Raw genomic sequence first — 19,304 nt, forward strand, 5'->3', positions numbered from 1 at the left:
AGTACCGATGAGTATATGGACTCAGTTAGGTACTTTAAGCCTTATGAGCTATCATAAGTATGGTTAACCATGATCTTTTATTGTATTGTATTTTAAAATATATTGCTCATGTCTAAATTTTAAATCTTATACTATATATTGATAATCTGTTACTAGACGTTAATTGTTCTTTTAATTATATTTTTATATATTTTTTAATTTTGATTTGACTAATATGACTGTGAATTTACTGTGACTTGCCATAAATGTATAAACTACATAATCTGGTCAAATAAACTACTACTACTACTACTACTATTGACTATATCCATGTGATTAGTATTGGATGTAAGTATGTGAGGTGTTATCAAAAGCTTCATTTATGTCTATATGCATTTCCATAGCATTGATCTTGGATTACCTTAGTAAGATGTGATCATAATGACAGAATACTTAAATCTGCTTTATCTAAGATGAAGAGGATAACCCTTAGTGGTCTGCTACATAGCCAAGCTTTAATATGTAACTACTACCGTATGGGTGAAGTTACACGGAATTACCTTTAACATGGAAACTGGTACATAGCGAGAATGAAGTCAAAAAAGTTAAATACTATAATGAAGGAAAGATAAAAAGTGGTAAAAAACATAGAAATTTTCATTTCTCTTTTCTTCATTATGATTTCCTACCACGTAGTAACGGCTACATCCATCAATTTATTAAATTACATAGTATTTGAAACAAAATCCATCAGTATAGAACTATTAATATTTTTCTGACAAATATTGAATTACTTATAATATCCTATATTGATGCATCATAGATTACTGCAATTTTTCTAATGAATAATCACACAAAATATAAAAATTCATTTATTGTTCTTATCAGTAAAATACATTTTTAAATATTAGAGGAATTTGATTGTGTAAAGCTGTTTTTACGAGAGTTGAATTAAATGCTACTTATAAGTTAGTATCCGGAAGATTTGACAGCAAATCACATTGTCGTCATATAAACAACAGTATACAACTAAATACGGGACGTTAATAGCATATTCGAAAAATAGATGTTAACTAAAATCTGGCAAAAATTGGTCAAAAGGGGATAAGCTCACTGAGAGATCAGTACTCAGGGGGGAAAAATCTAAAGTATTCAAAGAGTCACTGGAAAAATCAATACCAAAATCTGGCGAAGTGAGAGAATGGTCAGACATATCACTTTGTAACGCCATCGATTCTCCGTCAGATTCCAACAAGAAAGTTCCTAGCTCCGACCAGTCAGAAAATAAGTCCTCCGGTGAATTTGGATCTGTCAAAGCGGCCGATAGTGTCGATATATATTTCATCGCCAATCTGAGGGTCGTTATTTTCGTCAGTTTTTCATTCTGTTCCTGAGATGCTGAAATTTGCGGGACTACCTTTCGCAAGGTTTCAAATGCCTGGTTGATTTCTCGCATCCTGCCCCTCTCCCGAGCATTGGCGGTTTTCCTTCGGTATTTACTCAAGGGTGCTGCTTTCTGTTTCTGCTTTTTATTTCGACATTTGTTTCTAATTATGGCTTCTTCCGTATCTTCTTTTATGATATTTCTTCTCAAAGCTCTCGGCCTGAGGGAATATTTATCGCTGAATGATTGGTCAGAACCAGCGTTATTGTTAGAGTCGGTGTAGCTTGGTTGGCCATCCAATGATAGTCCCAGTCTTTCCGAAAGTTCTTTGTCGTACTGAATCATACTTTTTGGATACTTCGAATTAGTCAGTCTGAAACAAATAGAATATGTGAGTACGTAAATATTCAAGGTCGCAGGCAACTATAGTAGATATTTTTTCAGATTTGTTGGCTGTGTCTGTAGGTTTTTTACTCTTGATTTTTCGTCTACAACTGCGGTAAATATTATCAAAAGGCGGTGAGTTTGAACAAGTAGAACACTGCTTCACTTTCTTTGACAATGTCTACTCTGCAGTTGTAAACGTCTGTATTTTTGAAAAAAAAAACTGGTTTTGCAAATGGTACGAATATTATTGATATTGATGATATGACAAACATACATATGTCGTACATACATGTCGTATACATATCAATACATATAGGTTAGTTTTGTGCGATAATGCCTGGAAAAGCAATATTATCTCCCACAAACGAATCAATCGTTAAAAAAATTGGTACCAATACACTACTATTATCTAATATTATACAAATTGAAAATAAGGTGAACAATCATTGACTATTTTTTTCTTAGTGAACTATTATTATTATTACTGATTCATTTTAACCACAAGTAGAAACTTTTAAATTAACATAGAAATTGATCAGCAACAATATTAACGTGAACAACTGAAAATTTTGCGGCTAAATTTATGGTAGAATTTTCGAAAATGTTGTCATTATATCTACTAATAATTACAAATATTTTTGATTGGTTTATCTATTTTCGCCATAGAAAATGCAGGGAGCAAATATAAGTATTCGAATCGAAAAACTCTGACAATTCGGTCACATTTTCTCACCTAAAATTCACTTTTTTCTGCATTTCGAACATGTTTTGAAATGAATTTAATTTCACTTGATAAACTAATTATTTTTTAAGATATCCCAGACAAGATTTTGTGTCACGGAATTATATAAGACAATGTCCGTTCAAAATGGTTTGTGGAAAATCGCAAAAGTATGTTTATTAATAGTCAAGTGTAGAATATTTACCTACTCAATTATTTACCTCCATTTCGGTGGTGAATTAAATTGACGTTTGAATGGAATCCATGCAAGGATTCAAACCTTCGCTATATGAATAAAACTTTTTCATGGAATTGAAAGTAATCTTAAACTAGACAAATAGTAAGAAAATATAAAAATTCCTGTTTCAATAGTTGGCTTAATATTGGGAAATACATTTCAGATATCATTTCATATATTTTGTTCTTTTTTCTTTATTTCTTGTTCGTATTTTCTTTTTCGTTCTTTTACTTTCTTGGTGCTCATGTTGTTTTCATTAATGTTTCTTGATCTTATTTTTTGCCTTTCCAGTTCTTTCTTCAAACTGAACTGACCGTGTACTTGGGATAGGTATAATGTGAGCTACTGATAGATATAGCATGTTTTTTTCCACTATTTATTGTTGAATTATGGTATTTATCAGTGGAATGTACTCTTTAGAGTAGTTTCATTCCACGGATTTGCCCATTTTCTTTTTTTATAGAGTATCGCCATTTCATCAGCAAACATAATCTTTGGATTGAAATATGACTGCTCTCAAACAAAGCGAGAATATAAACCCAAGCACTTTTTCGTTCTGTAACATTCTTCAGAGTGTTTATTACTACTTATTACTCAGTACTTATTGAAGTAACACTTCATTTTGAGATTTTCACTGGCCAGTTTGCAAAACCACAACACGTGTTTCGCTAAGCAATAGCTTCCTCAAGCATTTTTATACTAAACTACGCAAACCGCCCAGTGAAAATCTCACAAAGTATTACCTGAATACGTAGACTGTTGAAAAAATAAGGACCATTTTTAAATTTTGCGGGATACGTACATTGGATTAGCGATTTGTTTTATGTTGGTACACTTGTCTCGAACATATTTTCACAGTTTCAGCTGTTAAGCATGTTCAGTTAGTTGGTGAGAAGTATGAAAGTTAGAAGTGTTCGGCGATTTTCTGCTATCGAAAAAAACGAATCAAAGAATTTACATAAAATTTTGTGTGAAAAATGGAATTAAGTGCTGAAAACACTTGAAATGTTGACACTGGCATACGATGATCGAATTCTGAGTCATAAAAATGTTAACAAATAGTCCAAGCTTTTCACAAAACAACACCGTAACCAGTCCTCAGCCACCGTATTCACCAGATTTGACCCCCTGCAACTTTTTTCTGTTCCCAAGATTGAAGAGATCCATGAAAGGGCAGCAATTATCGACGATTGAGTAGATAAAAACTGAATCGGAGAGAGAGCTCAGAACATACCTAGAAGTGCATAGGTATCAGAATTGTTCGAGAATTGGTAAAAACGCTGGACTAAATGTATTGTTTCTGAGGTCTACTTTGAAGGGAACACACTAGAAATTGATAAATAAACAAATATTTTTTGAGAAAAATGAAAATACATCTTATTTTTCGAAAAGACAGCGTACACGTTATGGATTTCCATCAAACTCGGCCAATTCCATGACATAGCTCAGTAAGTAATTATTTTTAATCTGAGGCAGCTCTTCATAAGTTCGTAATAAACCTATTAGGTTATTTTCAAAAGTGGGTTTCACAAAAAAAAGTATTGTCACAAAAAGTAACATTAAAAAAGAAACACCCGTTATTATTCATGGGCTACAGTTCATGGTTTCATATGAAATCAAGACTGTTTCTATTATTATTCAACAAATATGCAACCTCACGTCCAAAATTCTCCGTGTGCGGTACATAATCAGTTTCCTATCTCTTATTTTGAAAACCTCATACAAGTCGTATGAATGAGTATTCGATATTGCTTCAGGTGAGTTCAGCTCTGCTGGCGAATGTTCTTCCTACGACGGCCACAAATCCGTTCAATTACTCCAACTTGTTCAAGTTTTTCAACAGCCCACATATCGACTGCCCACACTTCTTTCACGGGCATATATCCTTGAACAAGTAAAACAGAAAACACAAATGACGCCCTTATTTATCTTTCACATAAATTCGACCCGATCCATAGCTCACTTTCGTGAATTGTGTTATTATTACAAATAAGACACGAAAGAAATTTAAGAAGAAACGCTGGAAAGGTTTATAGTGAAATCTCGTATCAAATCGGGCTCCTGGATATGCAGTCCGTAGGTTGATGTGCGAGGTGTGTCCGGAATAAAGTAGGCAGTGATGCCCACGTCTTGGCGTTCACCTTATTATGATAATATTTCAACATAACCTTCTTGGGACTTCGTCGTGCATGACAGGTTTGGCGCCTAAAATCGTTTTGTCGTCTCTTCGAGACCAGGAAATTGTGCAAAGGAAATTTATAAACTCGTGATTGGTATTCATAACTTAATGTTAAAATATCGATGACATTTTTATGACGGCTCTTAAGATGATGCCGTTCGGAGAATTGAGATCTCGCTGTTTTCGATGTTACGAGGCAAATGAGAGATCATATCGATGTTTTAGTTTTTTGTTTTTGTAGATACTGAAAAATATTTGTCAATATGTAATTGAAAATGACCTACGTATTGTTGTTTTTTAGTATTGTCGACCTTCCAAAGCAAACTTACCAACACAAACCTATGAGGTGATACAATTAGTATGTCCATACTATATAGGGTGCAACAAAAGTACCTACGTTAAAATATTCAAGTGACGTATGGTAAGTGTACTGGTTATCCGGCCAGCACTAGTTCTCGGCCTTTTAATCATTTAAAGCGAAATATTGAAAGAAATGAGTTATCTTAGCTTATTACCACAGTTAAACTAGTTCTCGGCATCTTATGTTTATCCAATACGGTAAGGGTTGAGATTAGCGAAAAAATGTTTAGTTCTTGTATGTCTGAGGAAGAGATAACACACGTGTGTCTGAATTAGGAAAGTTTTAAGTGGAGTCAATGGACGAAATAGTAAGTATTTTATGACTTTTTCATTTAAAATGCATGTAATATATTGGAGATTATTCTAAAGGGTTTAAAAAGGTGATTTTTTTCATGTCACTGACCCAAAAACGACTTTTAATTTGAAATTTTCAGTGGCCGCGAACCAGTATAAAAAAAATATTACTTTTTGGTTTCCGGCCAAAGGGGACGGGAATTAGTTAAAACATTTAATATTTGCCTTTCAATTGAATTGCTAGATCTGAAAGAAATAGAATCAGAACTAAAGACTCTGTGGTAACTCGACCTAGGCCAAAAACGCGGCTAATAATGTACCAAAATACTCTGAAGAAGATTTGAAAAATGCCTTGCATGAAGTCAGAGTTAATATAAAATGAAGATAAGAGAAGCCAGTAGAAGATTCAATGTCCCAAGGGCAACAATTCAGGACAGGCTGACAGGGAGAGTACCGGATGAGTTGAGAAGACCAGGACCACCACCACTATTGACCGTTCAAAGGAAAGAACGAATTAAAAAATGGGTACTCGATCTAGCTGAATGTGGGTTTCCCATAAAGAAACAGATGCTACTGGAAAATAAATGCAGATTCTGGTCTAAATTTATTTAAAAAGAGAGCACCAAAACAAACCTGGTATATGAACTTCATGAAAAGGAATCCAGAGATATCTCTCAGGGAAGCTGAGGGAATCAATAAAGCTCGGGCAGCAGTTACAGAACAATCTGTAACAGTTTTTGAAAGATAATGAATTCTCTTATATACTAGAAGAATTTTAAATGGAGATGAGTCTGGTTTCGCCCTATGTCCATCTAGTGGTAAAGTTTTAGGACCAAAGGGGTGATCTCATAAACATTCTATAGTTAACATTAACGAATATAATTATAAAGAATTATAGGTATACCAACTTATTGAGACAGATTTTTGGATGGCCGAGAACTGATATAAAAATAGCCGAGAATTGTGAGGGGTGGCTGAGAACCAGAACCAGTTTTTCAGGTTTCTTTGCCGAAAGGTTTGAAGTAACAAAAAAACCATTTCGGAGATTATTAACAACACATGACTCAATATTTAGCATTCGAAGCAAACCAACCATACAGGTATACCAACCTAAATTAATTTTACAATTTAGATTAGATTGTTGGTACTCCTGGATGGTTTACCTGAATCGGTTACCTATATAGCATAAATAGGGTTAGCTCGCATTAGTTTCTAGTTTTAATCTTCCTCTTTGAAGATGATCACTTGGTGATCGAAACACGTGTTGAGGTGTTAAAAATAACGATTTGTTGTTGGGAAAAAACTCCAGTAATATTCTGTACTGTGAGATGTTTAATGGACAGTTTCACTATACAACCGCTTTCTGGTGCGTGTTTATACTACTAATTTATACTTAAGTAATTAGTGCTTCATATAATTGAATCATATGATTGATGTTCTTCTTACTTAATGACTTAGGTAATAATTTCACCTAATTACAAATTTAAACATTAGAAAGACATTTTACATGTAATAAATGAAAATTTCCTGAGTTTATATAATAACTATAATTACCAAAGTTTGTTTGAAAGTTGTTGACAATGTTTCATGGTGAATTTCACTAGTTCCGACTTCCATTGTCTGATATGATTTTAATAGTATTTAAAGTTTCTTGAAGACCGATGCCAGACCGAAGCAGAAGAATTTATATGGAAAATCAGAGAAGGGCTGGATCGAGAACCAGTTCCAAAATCTGACATAAGCGATGGAAAACGAAGAGCTCTGAATGTCCGTCAGAAGGGTCAATAAACGAAGATTGTACAGAACCTTACTGCATCAATTGAAAGGAAGTTGACCAGACTTTGAAAAAACATCAAGTCTATTTTTCGGAAAAGGATAGATCATCGCTGACACCGCACCACATTAAGCCTTCTCTCCTGTCTGGACTGCCCAACATCTACAAAAAGGGTGTTCCGCTCAGACCTATCATTAGTTTCAGAGATTCAGCTAATCAAAACTTGTCCAGATTTTAACTTCCAATTATACAACCACTACAAGAAAAAACTTCATGTTTTGTGAAGGATTCAAGGCAATTTGCCGAATTACTAGAGGCAATTGAAGTCACGGAGCAAGATCAATCAATCAGTTTCGAAGAAGCACTTCAAACCATACAGAGGAAGCTATCCGAAGACGAGGACCTGGAAGTTGTGGAATTGGCCGCGGTTGTAGTGAGCCCGACTCACGATCGGAAGACCTTGGGTTCGATTCCCGCCTCGACCAGATATTTTTCTCGAGAGAATTTATCTGGTTGAAGCTGGAATGATTCTGCAACCGTGTTAGGAATCACACGTTAAAAGGTAAGACCCCGATAGTCCTGAGCTCGCACAACTTCTGAGAGTCATCGTTCGTATGGGGCAACAGCTGATTAACGGAAAAACATATTTTGAACAGATATGTTTACAAAAAGGATTTGAAACTTTAATAACTTCTAGTTATTACATGCGATACCAGGCTGTGCTATCATCTTCATGGCTCTACTCAAACTGAACGTTTTATCTCCTTGTTTGTTTTTTTTATAGGTTAGAACGCCCTAAACACTTTTAACGCCTCTAAATTTGCCTGTATTTGGGTTGCATCAGGTAATATATTTTGTTCATTGTTTCTAGGAATATGTATTGTATTGTGTAGAATATTAAATGTTAGGTCTTGTTGTGTTTTGACTTGTATTTGTCCTCGATAAGTGAATTATGACTTTTCAATTTATGGATGTTTAGGTTTTCCCACATGTCCATACGGTTTTCTTCATTGACTTGTTTTATGAGTTTGATCTTTTCTGGTTCCCCACCAGAAAAGTCCCGAGTCTGTTTGAGATACGTTGACGAAACCTTCACAGTATGAAACCATTGGAATACAGGACTAGACACCTTTCCTTAGCACATCAACAGGGTAAAACCTTCCATCAGCTCCACAATGGAGCTATTCATTTTAATTTTATTTGTTCTTTCAGAGATTTCAAATCATTTTAGAATTATGTTAGACAAATATAATTACCTACCGATTTCCACATTAGAAAAATGATACAATAAACGGGGAGCATTTAATTCTAGTTGGTCAGTCAGATGATTTTAGGAATTCTCAAATCTATTGATTTCCAAACATTCCAAAACATTGAGTTTGAACCTTTCTTTTCCAAATGTAACACATCATAGTCGTGATTGAATTCATTCAAGACACTACTCCTATGCTATTTCATTCTATGAATTAATTTCATTGAAAAAGAAATCGATTAACGAGTAAGTTATAATGTATGTAAATTAATTCATTATTTTATTATTTCCACCATGGAGACAACTAAGACTGCCTATTTTTTTATTCCATGCATTCAATTTCATAACCTCAGAATTTTAATTCCAAAAAATGTGATAATAAAAAGAAATATGAGACGAGTGAGTATTTTATGATATGTTTGACCTCAGGTTTTTCTCAAGGATTTTCCTGTGGTGCTTGTATTTTTTCCTTAAAAAATATACCGATTTTGATAAAAGCAAGCAGATCAGTGAAAATATACCATGTTCACAACACCCCTAAGAGTAATGCTAAGATTCAATCAGTCAGCAAAGAATAATAAAACCATTCATAGCTCAAAATATTAATGAGCAAATTAAAGGTAATTCACTGTTCATTCATTGTTGTATTTGAAAGATACGTTTAAAACGATTGTTGATAATTTTAATTCGGCGCTGGTATCGAGCGGATTTATCAAGAATTTCAAGTGCTACATATGGCAAAATGCTAGTTCATTTATAGTATGTCAAAACGTAGTTCAACTGTGGCGCCCAATAAAAATTATTTATCAACTATCAATTTAATTCATGCATCACTGAAATTCAACAAACAAAATAATTCAACTCATTTCAAAGGAATATTAATAAAAAGGCGTGGAACGCCGTTTTACTTTCTATTGGTATTTTGTAAAAATGAATTGTTTTGATTGTTGTTTTTAGGTGATACATGAATTGAATGTTGATAATTTTATTCGCCGCTGCGGTCGGACGGAATATTGTGTTACTATCACTAGACTATCATGTTGCCAGATTTAAAAATTCAGCTTCTGCAAGAATCCGCTCGATGCCAGCGCCGAATTAAAATTATCAACAATCGTTTTAATTCATGTAACTATAATTATCAACAAACAATTTCATCATGTTTCACAGAAATTGTAGTAAATTATTCAATAGTTACAAAAAAAGTATATATGACAAACATTTACTTCCAAAAATTTCAAACAATGAATCTATATTATAACTGTTCGCAACTTTTCATCAAACAAATTAATTCATGTAACATTTTAAATCAAGTGTCATTTGAAATAGAACAAATTTTGGGAACAATCGTTTTTAATGTGTCGAACAAATGCATGAATCAATTTAATTCAAACAAATAAATTGTTAGTTGAATAAATTGAGGAATGAATATTTGTGACAATAAAAAGTAAAACGGCGTTCCATACATTTCAACTGAAATAATGTTATAAAACCATCTTTCAACGAATAGCAAAGAGAAATATTTTCTTCAAAAATATTAAATAGGTACTTCACGTGAGGTAGAAAACAATTAAATTTCTGTTTGAGAATGCTCCCGACATAGAAGTTCCTGCAGAAGAGGAGGATTGCTGATTTAATTATATGTATAAGAAAATAAAAATTTCGAAATGAAATCTTGAAACATTATTTTGTCCCAACGTACCTATACAGTAAATTCTGGTATAAATAACTTTCGGAAAATAACTATTTTCTCGGCCAATAGCATGCTGGGCAATTACCAGAACTATTTATTTTCTCATAGATTGAGAATTGTTCGAGGATTTGTTCAAAGAACGGTTCAAGGGGAAAAAATAAATGAAATAATTGTAACATACCTAAATTGTTTTGACTTACTATTTAACTAATAATCAAATTGTTGAATTTGATTAGGGGCACCACTTTTTACAAACCCACACAGGGACGGAATAGTAAATTATCTCCTTCTGTTTCTATTCGTAATGATCTCACCACTCCTAAAGTCTATAATTATCCATTTCCTATTATATTAAATTACTATCAATTGAATAAAAATGCAATTTATGTTCATCTACCGTCGAGTTGAAATAATCCTTTGAAACCCCGCCTGCAAAACAAGATTGAAAACTATTTGTTTCATATATTATCTAATTGCTGATTTAAACGTATTGATTGGAAATAAAATACACGCATCCATGCAGCTGACCTCGGTTGAAACTAACCATGTACCAAGTATGCAATATATTTGTATGTCAAAATCATTAACAATGTACAAAATAGGTATTTGGCTCGTTCTCATTTTAATGAAGACTAAGTACTAACTAAAACATTCTTTGACAAAAATGTTGGAAGTTTCTGTCAATCATTTGTTAAACAAGGGAAAGGTCGCTTGAAATTTTTCATGACACCATTGCATGAAGGTAGGTTTTTTGTACGATACAGTGCGGCACAAGTCAAAAGAAATTAGAAATAAGTATCACAGTTTGCGAGATTTTCATAATGAATACGGGTTTCGAAAACGGAAAAGGATTGTTTTAGGAAACGTCAACCACTTAAGAAGACTAAGTATCAATATTTAATTTTTTCAATTGATTTTTTTTTATTTTTAAGCAAAATTTATGAACTTTTCAGGTGTTCAATATCTTTAAAATATGTTTAAATAAAAAATCAGTTTTCCCGTTAACCAGCTATCGCACCCCTACGAACGACAACCCTCAGAAGTCGAAACCTGTGCGAGCTAAGGACTAATGAGATCTTACCTTTTAACGTGATTTCCAACACGGATTGGTCGATAGCAAGTGAAAATCGACCGTTCAACCTTGGGGCTTGAACCACCGACCAAGGCGGCAGTCAATTCGAGTGAGTGAACAAAGCACCCACGTCGAACCGCCTGGCTACCGACCGGCAGATTCTCTATTGATTTAGCTTTTATTTTTTCAGATTACGGAAGGTTATAAAACCCAAAAAATAGTATAAAATTTTGAGTCCTTCACAAAAAAAGATGTCGTTTAAAAAGTATTTGAGAAAGACTATTTTTTCTCATATTCGATATCATGAATGCAGCTCTTAGAAAGTGAAAAGTCATTTATTGGTTATATCTACTGACGGTGTTGAAAAACATTTTAACAGCCTCACCTCTAAGATATCGTAATCTCGACAGAGGTTTCGGATACTGATTATACCATATCGGAACTTGATACTTTCTCGAACCCTTCTTTTATGGGCAAATGGGGCAAGCATATCCATATATGTTCGTACTTTTTGGTGTAACACAAAACTTATAATATATTTGTTCAACAAAGCAATCAATTTCAATACTCATGCAGAATTTGTTACTTGGAGTGACAGATTGACTTAATCTTTCACTGGATTGATGTCGGTTTGATAACCCCGATACATTTTTGTGAAATGAAAGGTTAAGTAAGGTTTGGGGTACAGTTAGGTGTAACACGTGAGTCATACATAGCGTTTCATAAACTTGAAAAATATATTTTCAGGAGATGGAAAATGATAAACAACCGTGCAATTCAAATAAATTTGCTAAAAGAGATAGTTATGTATTTTCTCCTTAGTACCTATAGATATGTTTATCCCATACGCCTATTCATCCTGAGGTGTTGGTACAGTGAATTAATAAATAAATTATGTTGCAGAAACTGATTCTAAAGTTGCTTTTGGGTCTATTACCAACAGTATTTTTTATGGGAGAATAATGTTAATCGCTGGAAGAACATCATCAACATAAAACCTCAGTCACCTTAAATAGAAACAATAATATATTATTTTAGTAGTTCACAAATTCACTATGCAGTTGATAGAGCTAATTTATTGAAGTAAATTTTTGATACCTTGGGTTGAATTATTGCTTTTTTCGAAGGGATCTATATTTAAAAAAACACATACCATGTAGTAGGTACAAATTAGTTTTTGTATTTACTCATTTCAAATCAATAACTTGTCTCTTTCTAATTTTAATATAGATATCATGAAGAAACACTGCTAATTTCGTTTAATTCTTAAGCTGGAATTTTTCTAGGAAATGTTAAAAGGGTAATATAGTGAGAGAATCATCATGAGAAAGAACACTGAAATAAAGTGGCACGACTAGGGCAAACCGATATAGATTGCATATCTCACCCCAGAAGAAAAGTGAAGCATTTCTGGGGTAAGATCTGAAATGGGACTGTCAAAAAAAATTACAGAAAGCATACTTCGCATACCCACCCATTGTATACCAATAATGGAAAACCGTTTTTTCTGTTTTCTGACCGAGTAACTATTATAAAATGCAATTAAATTACTTTCCTAATTTCTCATGATTTCAGTTTTTTATCAAAATATTCACTTTGAGAAAAAGTATATTCTTTATTTGTTATTGTAGAACAGTAACGTTTTTTTATATCGACAATTTAGATTTTACAACAAAAATCTTCAAATGAAATTCTTTGAGAAATCCATAATAAAAAACTTTTAATGGCCGGATCAATTTTCATGATCTTTGATTTGTTGATTTTCTCTCTGCCCAGAATAGCAGAATAACTATTGAAACATTAATCTTCAAATTTTATTCCTCAATTTTTTTAATGTTCTAACATTGATTCAACGTACTTGCGATGTACCTACTGTTGTTTTATCCCAACTGGAGTACTGGAGTTTTATCCCAACACCAAACCGTTATGTTTAACACCTCGGCACGTGTTTCGATCACCAAGTGATCATCTTCAAGAGGAAGATTAAATTAAATTACATACAGTATTGTTCTTATTCATACCATAGATACCTCTGCTAGGTACGAGTAACTCCGTCTTAATTTTCTTAAATTGATTATACATGTTGCCTTATCTGATAAATAATATATTATTTCAACAAGCTATATAGTATACTATTAGGTATTGGTCCACCATCGTTATTCATGATATTATTATGTTTACTTATTTCTACACTCTCATCTACACACGCATCAAAATGCCTGTTGTTGTTAACTTGTCCAACTAATCCTAATGAACTACAGTCTATGGAATGGTTTTGTAGTATACAATTCAAATCATGAAGTTATAAAACAACAACAAACATTAATTGGCACTCCGGGGCGACTTCATTGATTCCAATGGATCATTTGCTCCAGACTTTTCCTAATTCTCGACTTTGTCCTTTGGATTTCCTAAAAAGCTCTGGGCTCTGTAGTGTATGACTTGTTTTAAATACCACCTTCATACCTATAGTTCCTTGAAAATCTTTCCGAAATTCTTCCTGAATTGGTGGTATTGAACTATATTTATCTTGGTTTTCGTTCATTCTTAACCTACACTTTTTCTGCTTTATAATATTATTATATTATATATAAGTAAGGGTATTGTAGATGAGGGGTATTGTAGATGATATTTTTCTCGAGAGAATTTATCTAGTTGAAATTGGGAAAATTTTGCAACGTTACATGGCTGATGAACTGCGAACAGCCACAATGCTCCCTAGGTGGCTTGGAGAGTTATTAACATTGCGAACCCATAATAACACGAGTCTAATGACCGAAGTAGTCGATACCGTTGACACCAAAAATATCAATTTGAATCATTTTCAAAGTCATCCTTATTCCAACTGGCAAATCACAACAATTGAATTTATAAATACTGAATCATCAAACGCTTGACATTTTTCATTGTAGAGTAGAGTTGAGTTTCATATAACAATGTTACGTATGAATACAGTTATGGCAGTTCACAGTTCATAAAAAATATTTCAATAAAAATGAAATGAACACATAAAATGAATACATATAAATAACACATAAAAATTATTATTTGAAAATAATTATTGGCTGACCAAATAATCATTTGATACTAAAAGATAATATGTTATGGGTATTTCAAGTATTCCATAATAGGTATTGTACAAACATTTCTAGAAACTTTTTGATGACTGTTTTGGATTTATCAAGAATATTATAAAAATTTAGGTTGAGAGAATTTTTGTTGTTAACAACTAGTCTCTGCAGTTGGGGATTCAACAGATCTTAAATTTGTTTATGTTTTTATATATCTCTAACAAAACGATGTATTTGTATAATAAAGTTACCGGCATAATAGTAAACTAAATAAAGTTTTGATGACAATGATCTATGTATTCTACATTTGCCAAAATGCCTATGGGTTTTTCTGATATCGGAATACCATTATTGAATTATTTGAGTTGCCCCAAAGTAGAATACCATATAATGGTATAGAATGAAATAAAGAAAAGTGACATATTTTCAACACGTTTAGATTGGTCATTGTTTTGAGTTGTTGTAGGACAAACACAGCTCTATAGAGCTTATGAAGTACATAATCTACGTGACTGTACCCAGTTCAACCGATCTTCGATGATTCTACCAAGAAAATATGCATTTTGTCTTTCCTGATGAATGAGAAATAAAATTTATAGGTCCTAATTTGAAGTTTATACGAAGTTAAAAATTTTTTTGTTGATACAGGTCGGTCGGTAGCCGGTCGGTTCGACGAGGGTGCTTTGTTCAGTCATTCAAATCGACCGCCGTGTTGGTCGGTGGTTGAAGCCTCAGGTTGAACGATCGATTTTCACTTGCTATCGTCCAACCCGTGTTAGGAATCACACGTTGAAAGGTAAGACCTCGTTAGTCCTTAGCTAGCACAAGTTTCGACTTCTGAGGGTTGTCGATCGTAGCGGTGCGACAGCTGGTTGACGAAAAAACATATTTCAAACAGAAACAGATTTCAAACACTTATACTAATGAGTCTGTAGAATTATTGTGAAGAACTAATTTGATAAAACGGATAGCAGAAAATAACAACTTAAATCTGGACATGATTCATCATATCCTCAACGGAAAACTATTCAAACAAGCCGTTAAACAAGGAAACCCTCAAATCAAAAATAATACTTTTAAAACACTGACATTAATAGGAGAGGCATCAGAAAAAATAAGTAGACTACTAATCAAACGGAACATGAACATAGCATTCAAGATTGTTAACACCTTAGATAGGTAGACAGAGACAATGCAAAACAACAATATTACTGGAGTTTTTTCTCCTTTAAGAGGAAGATGATCATCAAATGATCACTTGGTGATCATCTTCCTCTTGAAGATGATCACTTGGTGATCGAAACACGTGTCGAGGTGTTGAAATAATGGTTTGGTGTCGGGAAAAACTCCAGTAATATTCATTACTACACCAAAGGTTCCAAACAGTGCATCATAAGTACAAAACAACAAATCCAACCTCGACAAGTACATCAAATCAGGTGTCTACAAGCTGAAATGTGGTTCGTGTCCAAAAGTTTATATTGGAAGAATATCTGAAAAGTTCAAAACCAGAATCCCCAAGAACAAAAGATGTCAGAGTTGAAGAAAAAATGAATTCACCTTTGGATTTAACTGTTGAAAAATAACCACTTCGACATAAACAACGACGTACTACATATACAGAAAATAAAGCACAAAGATTAAACCTGCTAGAACTTTCTATTGAACGACCAACAATAATATTACTGGAGTTTTTTCCCAACACCAAATCGTTATTTTTTTTAACACCTCGACACGTGTTTCGATCACCAAGTGAACATCTTCAAGAGGAAGATTAATTTTCAGTTTAATCTTCCTCTTGAAGATGATCACTTGGTGATCGAAACACGTTTTGAGGTGTTAAAAATAACGATTTGGTGTTGGGAAAAACTCCAGTAATATTCATTACTACACCAAAGGTTCCAAACAGCGCATCATAAGACCAACAAGAAGTAAACTCCTCACCACTTTTAAATTTATTTTCATGAAAAATTTCTTAGAACTTGTCGAATTATAAGTAACAATAATTTATCTGTTTTCTATATGCTTGTTACCTGTTCTGGAAACTACCTGTTTACCAATTAGTAATCTCTATTAATTAAGGTCGACAATTTGTATAAATTGCGTTGTGAAATAGTGTGGAGTACTAGTCCAATATTGGAAATAAGACCTATATTGTGAAAATTTATTATTATAATGAGGATAAAGTAAAAAATATAGTATGCAATTTTGTAGTTTTTCCGTATATCTTCGGAACCAAAAGAGATAAAGTCGACCTTTTGGTATCGAATAGAATCCGATAATATGCAATTTTTCCACGATTTAATCTACTCTCTATATCCGTTATGATCCCTATGCAAAGCCTTCAATTTGGATTTCCTGCATAAGAGTCATTTTGCTAAGAACGGTTCTGATGAATATTTAAAGAATGGGGGGTTATATTTTGTTTTACTCACATCAAATATAAATAAACGAAAAGTGATAAAAAATGCGTCTATTTTTTGATGCCCTAACCGTCTCTAAATTGAAGTACAATTTGAACGGTATATCTGAAGAGCCTTATACGGCCAACCGATTGATTCTCGCAACAAGAATGAAAATAAAAAGGTACCTATATAAGGAAGTGTCCGTATCGTCCAGGAACGTAAACACCGTCTTAGGCAAGAATTATGCCTTGCAAGGAAACATCTCCTTTTACGAAACTTATCTTGCACTTTGCAATTCAGAAGTGTGACCACATTCGGAAAGTCTTTCCCACTGGAATGTAATCAGTACATCCTCGCCACGAAACTGTTCACAAAATCGCCGGCCTGAGAGTCTTTCAAAATATTGCGATCTTCTGCTAAGAACGCGCGGTTTCCAACTCTATACTGACTTGAGATGCTGGCCAATGGACCCCGCAATGTTCACTGTGGAGGTCTTGGCTATGCATCGAAGCCGTGTGTAGATGCCTCCCACTACCACCACTATGACTCAGTCATATTCTGGCAATGAAGAAACATTGTTATATAAGATATACATACCCTATAAGGAGTGATTGAGAATTTATATGGCGAGATCGACAGATCAAGTTATTTTTTTTCAATGGGAAGTCTCCTGATCCTAAATACCCTTAATTTGTTTCGTAATCGTGGCGCCTACTAACCTGTTTTCGAGAGTAATTCTCGTTTAGAATTGCATCGATATTCTTGGACAAATTACATTAATATTATTATGGTTCTCCTTTTTTATTCAAGTTACCAAAAAGGGAATGAGGTTAGTGTGTTGAGTGAGATATTAAACAGACTGCTAAACAACGCTGGTCGGCATCAGAAATAATCATTTCAGATAATTTACCGTTTATTCAAGTACGTTCAGGAGGAATTTATTCACAACCATTGGGTAAATGTGTCCGTGGTATTAATTTCCAGCTATCTGAAATTTCACACCTTGTCGCTCTTTACGAATCCTTCTGAGGATAGTGTTTCTCTTCTTTTTTATTTATTACCTCGTTTTTGGAAAATTTCAGTTGAAAGATACTGATACTCTCCTTATTTAAAATGTTCATGTGGAACCATTTTGCGATGAACAAACTCTTTATAAGATTATCGCTAGGTCCATTTTTCTTGATATAGTGAAATATCGAATTTTTCAACGATGTAATAACACTTCCAAAATACAAATCATGAAATTATAAAACAACTACAAAAATTAATTGGCGCTCCGGGAGGACTTTATTGATTCAAGTGGTGCATTTGCTTTTTTAGCTGCAGGAAAAACCTGCAGCACCACATCATTTGAAGATCTGGATCTGTCAATGTCCTCTCTCTCATAAAACAAAATGTAGGCTGTCTCCAGGGGCTCAAATAAATTCAATACATCGCCAGAACACTCGTCAAACTTAAACCAGTCCGTTTCGTCTTTGACCAAGGCGTAATAATGACCAGAATCAACGCCAGAACCACAGTGAACAATGACTGCATGAATATTATAATAGTGGTCTGCTAGATTGAAGTGTTCATCTATTTCGAACCTTCGTAAGAGTTTGGTGCTTCCATCAGAGATTGAGTCATGTTTGAAGATCATCAGTGTTATTATTAGATTGACTGCTGCCTCAGCTAGACTTGTTTCCCTATAACAGATGATTCAACAATAAGCTATGCACGGACTGTTATTACTCATATTGGAAAACGCTAGTTGAAGTTTCAGAAATTCACATACGTTTTTGTTACATTTACTACAAAGTAAACAAGTGTGGATTTTTCCAGCAAAATATTTTCAACCCAAGACGAGATAGACTGTACGGAATCATTCAATTCAGAGCGATTAGAAGTATTGATTCTGCTATTGTTTTGCCCACGAAGAGTATTCAACAAGAACCTCAAGAATTCGGAACAATCCTCTTGTTGTCCTAACGGGTATCTAGTGGACTTCAAAGACTCCCGGAAATCGGTTGGAAGGAAAGATGATATACATTTTTATGAAACTGCAGCTGCATGAACAGGTGTTTGAGTTAGGTGAATAAATAGGAAATATTCTCGTTCTCGTTCATCATTGAACATATATAGCTTCTTCTGGTGTGCCTCAGGGCTCCAACCTAGGTCCTCTTTTGTTTTCATTGTTTATTAATGACTTATGTGAAAGTTTAGCTTGTGAGCGATTATACTTCGCGGATGACTTGAAATTATTTTCTATAATTAAGGAAGTAGGTGATTGTGTAAATCTTCAATCTTAATTACAATTTCTTGTTGCTTGGTGTAGCAATAATAAATTGAAACTCAATGTGGAGAAATGTAAAGTAGTGAATTATAGTCGAAAAAAAAGAGATATATACATTCTTTTATGTAATACAGGATTCAGATCTGCTGAGATGTAATGAGATCAAAGACCTAGGGGTAATATTCGATCATAAATTAACATTTGGTAGACATATTTCACAAAAAGT

The 19,304-nt window shown here is 33.6% G+C and overlaps 1 protein-coding gene across 8 annotated transcripts; it reads right to left on the reverse strand.

Moving 5' to 3' along the window:
• Positions 1–835: 835 nt before the first annotated feature.
• LOC111516074 (Helix-loop-helix protein delilah taxi) lies at positions 836–17,301 on the reverse strand. 8 transcript variants are annotated; one of them, XM_023172356.2, is made up of 2 exons: positions 16,992–17,301; positions 836–1,736 (listed from the first exon to the last, which is right to left on the reverse strand). In XM_023172356.2, the coding sequence occupies exon 2, from the start codon at positions 1,706–1,708 to the stop codon at positions 1,049–1,051; it is 660 nt and encodes a 219-aa protein (XP_023028124.2). In that variant the 5' UTR covers positions 1,709–1,736; positions 16,992–17,301; the 3' UTR covers positions 836–1,048. The 8 variants fall into 8 exon arrangements, with proteins under 8 accessions (XP_023028124.2, XP_023028309.2, XP_074038262.1 ...); XM_023172541.2 differs by lacking the exon at positions 16,992–17,301 and adding an exon at positions 10,459–10,478; XM_074182161.1 differs by lacking the exon at positions 16,992–17,301 and adding an exon at positions 5,173–5,205.
• Positions 17,302–19,304: the final 2,003 nt, after the last annotated feature.

This window comes from Leptinotarsa decemlineata, unplaced genomic scaffold, assembly GCF_025532065.1.
Source record: "Leptinotarsa decemlineata unplaced genomic scaffold, Ldec_3_MD MMD2_tig00026328_RagTag_RagTag, whole genome shotgun sequence".
Classification (NCBI taxonomy): domain Eukaryota; kingdom Metazoa; phylum Arthropoda; class Insecta; order Coleoptera; family Chrysomelidae; genus Leptinotarsa; species Leptinotarsa decemlineata.